General features: G+C 38.0%; 1 protein-coding gene across 1 annotated transcript in view; it reads left to right on the top strand.

Moving 5' to 3' along the window:
• The window catches only part of LOC106879682 (neuropeptide FF receptor 2), a 13,287-nt gene that overhangs the window by 1,800 nt on the left and 1,487 nt on the right, over positions 1-10,000 (top strand). The window contains exon 2 of the mRNA XM_089341404.1: positions 6,502-10,000. This exon is cut by the window's right edge and continues 1,487 nt beyond it. Within this exon, the coding sequence (XP_089197530.1) occupies positions 7,648-8,745 (1,098 nt within the window). The 5' untranslated portion in view covers positions 6,502-7,647 and the 3' untranslated portion in view covers positions 8,746-10,000. The remainder of the gene's footprint in view (positions 1-6,501) is intronic.

The raw sequence follows: 10,000 nt of genomic DNA, 5'->3' as shown, positions 1-10,000 counted from the left end.
CACACACATATATATACATGTATATATATATATATATATATATATATATATATATATATATATATATATATATATATATATATATATATATATATATATATATACATATATATATATATATAAGTTTGAAAAAAAAACCCACAATTATTTAATTCATCCATGAAAATCCACAGTCACATATAGAAAAATTTAATAAGTAAATACACTAAAAAGACCTATAAAAATACAATGTAATAAATATGAGAATAATAATATTAAAATAATATTTTGATTTTTATTATTTTACTATTTATTACATTGTATTTTTATAGGTCTTTTTAGTGTATTTACTTATTAAATTTTTCTATATGTGACTGTGGATTTTCATGGATGAATTAAATAATTGTGGAGTTTTTTTTTCTCTAAATTATATATTTATATATTTATTTATTTATGGGTTTCAGCCAAGTGGCTGTGGTCATGCTGGAGCACCACCGTGACTTTCCGTCTTTATGCTGTGCTCTCTTCACGTTCCTTGCATGGCTCTTCTCCTCCACCTGATATAGTCCAATCAAGAGTTTTGATGGTACATCTGGTGTATAAGAGAATTTGACATCGCTGCCCTAAACTGTGTCTCATTTCGAGCCATTGGTTCGTCTGGTATCGTGGAGAGGAAAGCGTCGAGTTTTGTCTTGAAGACCTCCACATCCATGTCTTGCAGGTCTCTCAAATGTTTTGGCATATGTATATATTGTGAAATTTAATTCAATTTTAATTTTGATAAATTAAATTAAATTGAATTTTTCCCTGTAAATTTGGATTTTTATCCATATTATTATCATAATTATATATACATATATATACACGTACTCATACACACACACATTCACACATCACAAACGCATACATTTTTCTCTCTCTTCGACCCTCCTCTTTGTCTATCGAAAACCGATTGCTTACACCTTCTCATACCACTCTAAACAGACTTGTACGTAATGTAACAAGTACGGAGCAGCTCTTTTTTTTTTGCAGGACAATAACCCGGTTACACGTTAATGCGATAATCCAATTATTAGATAATCAAGTGTCATCCGATAATGCAGTGGCTAGGTGATCAGAGACCCAAGTTACTGTGTTATCTACCCAACCAACGTTTCGGTCCTCAGCTGACCACGGCCCAACTAGCCGGCTGATCGTGTAACAAGGTAACCCCTAACACCTGACCCTCGTAATCCCGTTTATATACTTTGGCCACACATTCTCTCTATCTCTGACATTGTCCTTGCTTTCGCTTTTGTGTATAAACAGGGCTATCTTAGCAGCATTTATAGCCTTTACCCCGGGTAGACTAATGCACTGGGCCCTATAGTATCTGCTTATTGATAGCAAGTTACAGCGGACATAGAGTAGAATTGGTACCCCAGATGGCGTATATATTCCTCACCTGGACAGGATCCCGGTCCGTTGCCGTTACCAGCTGAGTGGACTGGAGCAACGTGAAATGAAGTGTTTTGCTCAAGAACACAACGCATCGCCCAGTCCAGGAATCGAAACTACAATCTTACGATCATGAGTCCAACACCATAACCACTACGCCATACTCCTCCACTAATTACTCCTGTAGTATTTACTTATTGCCCGCAAGCCACAGCATGCATAGATCCAAACTGGACCCTTGGGGTCTGTGAAGACCCCGGGCTGTTTATGCTTTAAGACAGCTCTGTGTATAGGGAGAATACTAGGGCCATGTGGTTAGGGTGGCGTCTCAGACTTTCAATACTTTTGGCGGGAAAGACATCAAATCCAGTCGTCCTCTTCAGATGCATCCATCTGCCTGTTTCTGTTCCCTGCTTTTCTCTCCGAGTCTTCCTTCCTTTCTTTCTCTCTTTCTTTCTCTCTTTCTCTCTCTCTCTCTCTCTCTCTCTCTCTCTCTTTCTCTCTCCCCCTGTCGCTCTCTCTCCCCTGTGATACGGTTAACTCTCATAGGTTCTGAAAAGTAACAGCAGCAGCAGCAGGTGGTGGTGGTGCCGAACCGCTAAGTTACAGGGACGTAAACACACCCACACCGGTTGTCAAGTGGTGATGGGGGGAGACAAACAGACACACACACACACACACACCCATATATATATATATATATATGTATATATATATTTAATCTTAATTTTCAATAAATTGATTTTAATTGAGTTTTTACCTGTAATTTTGGATTTTATCTCTAATATTATTATATATATATATATATATCTATATATATATATATGTATATATATATATATATATATATATATATATATATATATATATATATATATATATATATATATATATATATATGCAGATATATACGACGGGTTTCTTTCAGTTTCCGTCTACCAAATCCACTCACAAAGCTTTGGTCGGCCCGAAGCTATAGTAGAAGACACTTGCCCAAGGTACCACGCAGTGGGACTGAACCCGGGACCATGTGGTTGAGAAGCAAGCTTCTCACCATACAGCCACTCCTGCGTGCCTATGTATACATGTGCGTGTGTGTGTATGTGTGAGTTTGTGTATGGATGTGTGTGTGTGTATGGATGCGTATGCGTTTGGGGATAAAGGTGGTACGTGTATCTATGTGTGTCTGTCTTTGTCTTTGTTTGTCTTACCACCACCACCGCTTGACAACCGGTGTTGGTTTGTACATGTCCCACTAACTTAACAGTTCAACAAAAAGAAAAACCGATAGAATAAATACCAGGATTTTTATTTTTTTATTTTTCAAGAAATATATATATATACCGGAGTGGTGGGGACAGTGATTTATTCGACTAATACCCTTCAAGGCGGTGCCCCAGCATGGGCGCAATCCAAAGACTGAAACACGTAAAAGATAAAAGACACAGATGCGCCGCAAACTACAACGTATCGCGAGTGAAATAAACTTCATCACCCAACCGGTGCTTTTAACTGGGATAACATGTGCAGATGATCGCCAAACAAGGCTTAACGTAGCATTACCTGTTCCTCCGACTTAAAATATTATCCCCCCCCCCACCTGCCAACTGTTAATCTGGTATTTTAATATGGGATTCCTGCGTGTGTGTGTGTGTGTGTGCTGGAGACCGATAGACCTGGACAGGGGCCTGAAGGAGGGAGTGACAACTGGAGTCAGGTGATCCAGGGACTCGTGTCAGGCAAAGAAGGCGATCGACTCCTGAAGTGATTATAAGGTCGTAACACTAGTAGTAGTAGTAGTAGTAGTAGTAGTAGTAGTAGTAGTGGTGGTGGTGGTGGTGGTGGTGGTGGTGGTATTGGTGGTGGTGGTGGTAGTAGTAGTGGTGGTGGTGGTGGTGGTGGTGGTGGTGGTATTGGTGGTAGTGGTGGTGGTGGTGGTAGTAGTAGTAGTAGTAGTGGTGGTGCTGGTGCTGGTGGTGGTGGTGGTGGTTGCTGTCGTCTTCTGTTGCTATTGTTGTTGCCTACTTGTTTTTTATTTTTTGTTACGTTTTGTTTTTTAAGGTAGTATGATAGGATTTGAATTAAAAATTTGACCGCTATTTCCAGCATGTCTGTGCTTAAGGACTGCTTAAAAAAAAAAGAGACATAGGCAGACACACAGACAGATAGATAGATATACCTACACACATACAGTACGCAATTAGTACTTAATTTATCGACCCCAAAAGGATAAAAGGTAAAGTCGACTTCGGCGGAATTTGAACTCAGAACGTAAAGACAAACAAAATCCTACGGAGGATTTTACTCGGCGTGCTAACGATTCTGCCAGCTAACCGCCTTGAAATCGTTAGTGAATCTCACAAACTACTTTGCGGTATTTCTTCTAGCTCTTTACGTCCTGAGTTCAATTCCCAAAGAGGTCATCTTTCCTCTTCGTCTTTTTCCAGAATAGCTAAAAGAAGGCATCAGTCAGATACAAAATACATACACACATACATAAATGCATACATGTGTGTGTGTGTGTGTGTGTGTGTGTGTAGATACATGTTGTTGTTGTTGTTGGCACTCGGTCGCTTACGACGAGGAGGGTTCCAGTTGATCCGATCAACGGAACAGCCTGCTCGTGAAATTAACGTGCAAGTGGCTGAGCACTCCACAGACACGTGTACCCTTAACGTAGTTCTCGGGGATATTCAGCATGACACAGTGTGTGACAAGACTGGCCCTTTGAAATTACAGGCACAACAGAAACAGGAAGAAAGAGTGAGAGAAAGTTGTGGTGAAAGAGTACAGCAGGGTTCGCCACCATCCCCTGCTGGAGCCTCGTGGAGCTTTAGGTGTTTTCGCTCAATAAACACTCACAACGCCCGGTCTGGGAATCGAAAATGCGATCCCATGACCGCGAGTCCGCTGCCCTAACCACTGGGCCATTGCGCCTCCGTAGATACATGTATACACACTCGGACGCATGCACACAAAAATACACGCTCGACCTTGTGTCTAGCGTGCACATTTGTGTGCATAATAAACAGACGACCACGGATTATTTAAACCACAAAATGCACCAAAAAATTTATCTCGTTAATCCATGTGAAGGCTGTTCTGGTATTAAACAGGTTGATTCTAGCGAAGTGTGATAACTATTAAAATAAACTAAATTATCATCATCATCATCATCATCATTATTATTATTATTATTATTATTATTATTATTATTATTATTATTATTACTACTACTACTACTACTACTACTACTACTACTACTACTACTACTACTGTTTTCAGGTATTGAAATACTGTCATACCGAAGTGAGGTCAAGCGTGTACATTTGTGTGTGTGTGTGCGTGTGTGTAAGTGCGAGAGAGAGAGAGAGAGAGAGAGAGAGAGAGAGAGAGAGAATGCACATGTATGTATCTACGCGTGTATTTATCTACGCATGTATGTATGCATGCTTGTATGTATGTATCTATGTATGTACGTGTATATCTATGCATGTATGTATATATATATATATATACATGCATATATGTATGTATTCATGTTTGTATGCATGTATGCATGCATACATGTATGTGTGCATGTGTGTATGTTTGTAAGGTGTGCGCGTCTCTGTGTACGTTTATGCATCTTTAAAACAGCATTCTGCCTGTAATCTCCAGTATTTCATTGTGACATAAACATTCCTAACAGCAAATATACACACACACACACACACACACACACACACACACACACACACACACTCACACGCATACGCACAACTCATACAAGCACACATACACGCGCGTGCAGACACACCTAAATTATTTGTAGTTGAAAGCTAGAGGTTTTAATACGGGATTAATTTAAAAGGTCGTCTTGCGGCAAAAGTCGTGAGATGTGAATAGCAAATTAAAATCGATTTGTGGCGTTTAGTTTATACCTCAAGGCTAAGTACCGCGTTCAAATTACACCCGACCCAATTTTGCATTTATTTATTTATTTTTTTTTTTTTGCCAGGGGGCATTTATTCTAGCTTAGACAGGACGTCTGGGTTTTTTGGCTTTTCGCTGATATATTCTTCGTCAGACATATTGAAAATTATATTCTCATACACGAACTTCCGGTTCACATAAACGCATGATTCTCAAACATTCAAACACCCGAACCACATACTTTTAACACCCTAAGTTTCCCCGAAATTGCTGGCCTTGTGCGAAAATTTTAAACCATTATTTTTTTTGTTTTGTTTTTCTTTTAATCTGCATGTTTGATGCATGCACTTGCCGGGACCCACCCAGCGCCCTAGGTGAAGTAAGTTAAGAGATGCTGAAATATACCTGAAAGTTTGGGGAGGGGAAATGAGGAGGGCAGTACAGAAATATAGTACATACCTCCATGTAATACAACACAGACATTTAAACTGATAGGGTTTTTCCAAGTATGTGGGCAGTACTTGTCAGCACAGTCTTTTGGAAGTCTTTGAGATATGGTTCTCCTGGGATGTTGTCTACATGTTTCTGACATCCCTTTTTTATCATACCAGGGTACCTTCAACAACAGGAACAGATTTTGCTTTAAGATGCCACATCCTTTGTATTTCAATTTCCTTGTCCTTATATTTACTAAGGTTTTCAAATTCCTTTACAGATATATTTCTATCAATGGGAACGCTTACATCTATTAGTCTACAGGTATTTTCTTTCCCTATTATAATAATAATAATTATTATTATTATTATTACTACTACTACTACTACTACTACTACTACTACTACTACTACTACTACTACTGACGAGCTGGCAGAATCGTTAGCACGCCGGACAAAATGCTTAGCGGCATTTCGTCCGTCCTTACGTTCCGGTTTCAAATTTCGCTGAGGTCGATTTTGCTTTTCATCCTTTCGGGGTCGATTAAGTATCAGTCGATTAAGTACCAGTTACGCCCTGGGGTCAATGTAATCGACTTAATCCCTTCCCCTAAATTTGAGGCCTTGTGCTTCCAGTAGACAGTATTATTATTATTATTATTATTATTATTATTATTATTTATCTATTTAAATTTATCGCATACCATTTTTCATATGTCTCTCTTACTTCTTTCAGGTGATTTTTTTTCCTCGTCTCAGTGACAATCTTCAGATGAGTGAAAGAAGGAACAAATAAATAGAAAAATAAGTAAAAAAAAAATAAAAAGAGGAAGAAGAAGAAAGAGAAGAAAAAAAGAAACATAAAAACAATAAAAAGAAGAGGGAGTTTAAGAAAAGCAGACGAAACAAGAAAAGAACATTATCTTTCTCACAATTATAAACGTTGCATAACGAACACACAAGGACATAATTTTAATGTGTCTGTGACAAACAGACAGACAGACACACACACACACATACACACACACACACACACACACACACGCACGCATACACAAGTACACGCACTCATATATATATATATATATATATATATATATATATATATATATATAAACACACACAGAGGTGAGAGTAAACTCCAGTCCACTATTGACAATCATTTTCGCAATTTTTCCAAGAAGAATTACAACAGAGACGAGACGACACCGACAGCAACAACAATAACAACAACAGAAGCAGCAGCAGCAGCAGCAGCAGCAGCAGCAGCAGCAGCAGCAGCCGTAGAAGTAGTAGCAGCAGAATGTATTCAATACAACGAAGACAACATCAACCAGTACAAATTATGAAAACGAGAAAAGCAAAAACTACGACTACCACTGCGACAGATTATTTCCAATCAATAATGCTTCGGTCTATTCTTTGATTTAGTTTTTGAAATACTTAAAACCTTATCCCACACACACTTACACACACACACACACACACCTCACTCCGGTACTGCACCGTAGTAATTGCACACACACACTCACATATATACATATGCATTTCTATCTTAGTCAACTTGGATCTTTAAAAATTGCATAATTAACAGTAACAACAGCAATAATAATAATAATAATAATAATAATAATAATAATAATAATAATAATAATAATAATAATAATAACAACAACAACAACAACAACAACAACATCTGTTACAATAACGACGTTAGTAACAATAACTACAGCAACAATAGTAGTATAAATAATCTTATAATCAAGAAATGCAACAACACCGAAAATGCCAACAATAATAGCAAACAGCAACTAATAATAATAAGAATAAGAATAACAACAACAACAACAACAATAATAATAGCATCAACAACGGCCTGAAAATGATTCTACTCCACCCTAACGACACGCATATTTACACTTTGGAGGAGCTGAATGCTAAAAAAGCCCGCTTCGCCGTTCCATCCACGATAACAATGTCGTTCCTTATGATTTTTGGCATTGTTGGTAACTCGTTGGTGATATATGTGTACAGTCGCAAGTTCAAGTCTACATCGACCAATTCTTTTATCTTAGCTCTGTCCACGTTCGATCTGCTCAACTGCCTGGTTGGAATGCCGACGGAGATCGCCGATGATCAACTACCGTTGATGTTCAACTGGGAACTCGGCTGCAAAATTCTGCGTTTCACCTCGTTTTTTTCGACGGGTGCCTCTACCCTAACACTGGTCATTATTGCCATGGATCGTTACCAGAGGGTGTGCTTGGGGAAGGAACAAATACGGTCGGGTTGGGCGAAGATGATGATCGTTCTAACGGTCACGATGTCGGCTGTGCTGGTCAGTCCGATCATCGAACTGGCGGGGATTGATACGGAATCGACGGATGTGCCTTACATCAACGGTACCGACTGTGCCATACGTGACAAATACAAGACATCGAAATGGCCACTCATTTATTTCATGTACCTGGCCGTCATCATTATAGTTTGTTTAATAATACTGGTTGTCGCTTACACGATGATCGGTCTGGCGGTGAGGACACGCTTGGGACGGCAAAACCTCGACGGACGAACAGTTGTGAGAACAATGGCCGATCTAAATCGAGAGAAAGACCGGAAGGTGAAGTCCGAAAAGACAACGAAAACATTCTTCATGGTCACTGTACTTTTCATAGTGAGTTTCATGCCCTGCCTGGTCATACAAATTTCGAGAGCCTTGGCAGGTTTCAAACCACATAGTCCCATGATGGAAATCATATTTAATCTCGGTTTACGCTCCTATTTTCTGGGTAACTCCCTCAATCCGTTCATCTACGGTTATTGCAACAGCAAGTTTCGTGAGGCGATTGTTCTCGTGATAGGAAGGATGCAGGAGAAGTTGATGGAGGAACCACGGACGAAGGCCCACGTCTACTCTTTGTCTGCGGGCCAAGTACACAAACCTATAAGCATGAGTATAACAGATTCTGTGTATGAGTAAAATTATTAAAAAAAAATTTTTTTTTTAAATAATAATAATCATAAAATGGATAAATAAATAACTTGGCCACTCTCACCACCCCTCACTACCTACACCAAAAACTTCACCGTCAAAAAGTAAAGAGCAACAAAGTATAAAATTAAAAACAAAATCGTCGAATCACTCACGTATGTAAAATACAACGTGAGTATCTCTATGTGAGAAACGAAAATATGTCTATTGTTCGGTGGAGAGTAATAGATATATTACTGAATAAAACCTGCTCGGTAAATGGGCACAAATAAATAAAGAAGTATGACACGTTCTGAACTTTATTGAGAACTCGTTGTGAGTACGTGAAGGAGTACAAAAATTTGTACTCTAGTAAGACGCGTTCTGTTTGATGTTGTTATGGATAAAAGAATGCTAAAGTGAATAACAGCAAAAATAAGCAAATGTCGATAAAACGTACTCTATCGTAGTCTGCATGAGTCAAAAACTAATCGAATCAACGAGTCCAAAAAAAAGAGGGACCCCAATGAAATATCTTTGTATATTTTGATATTAAAGATATTATAGCTTGATGGTCATTATTTGGATAATGAAATCAATGACTTGTCTCTTTATGTGAACTTTGAAAACAACCGAGTATCTAGGTTTGAAGAGGATCGTTGTTTGTGTTAGGAGATCTTGAAGTGAGATGAGAGAGACTCCATAAATGTTGTAAAGAAAGAAATTGAATTAGGATTAACAAAACACTGTGAATTTTTTTATAAACATGTGAAAATTGTGCGTCCAAACCTGTGTATATGTTAGAAAAATGAAGAGTTTAAATTATGAATACAAAATTGCCATACAGGTTAAAAAAAAATGAAATATTTACATTATAACTAGAAAAATTTCTTTAGATAAAAATGAATTACAAGAAAAACAAAATTTGCTTATTTAAAGAAAAAAAACCCTGTAATGTTTCGTTATTAGTATATGATGTCAGTCGTGAGTGTATGTTCGAGTGTGTGTTCGACTGCTCAGCTTTGTCGAGCATATATGAAAGACAATGTCACACGATCATTCATGACGTCATAGGCTTCTACCGAAAGATACCAAAAGATACTTAATTCATTACGTGAAATAAGCATATCAGTTGAGGAGTACAAATATACCTACTGTTTTATTTAGAGGTACTCACTGAATAAAAAAAAAACAATAACATACTCAACATCTAACCCGCTTCCAATGGACTGATTGTTTAACGCACAAATGAAGCCAGCAGATG

This window comes from Octopus bimaculoides, chromosome 24, assembly GCF_046866305.1.
Source record: "Octopus bimaculoides isolate indiv1 chromosome 24, ASM4686630v1, whole genome shotgun sequence".
NCBI classification, from domain to species: domain Eukaryota; kingdom Metazoa; phylum Mollusca; class Cephalopoda; order Octopoda; family Octopodidae; genus Octopus; species Octopus bimaculoides.
This window is presented reverse-complemented; position numbering and strand designations above follow the sequence as displayed.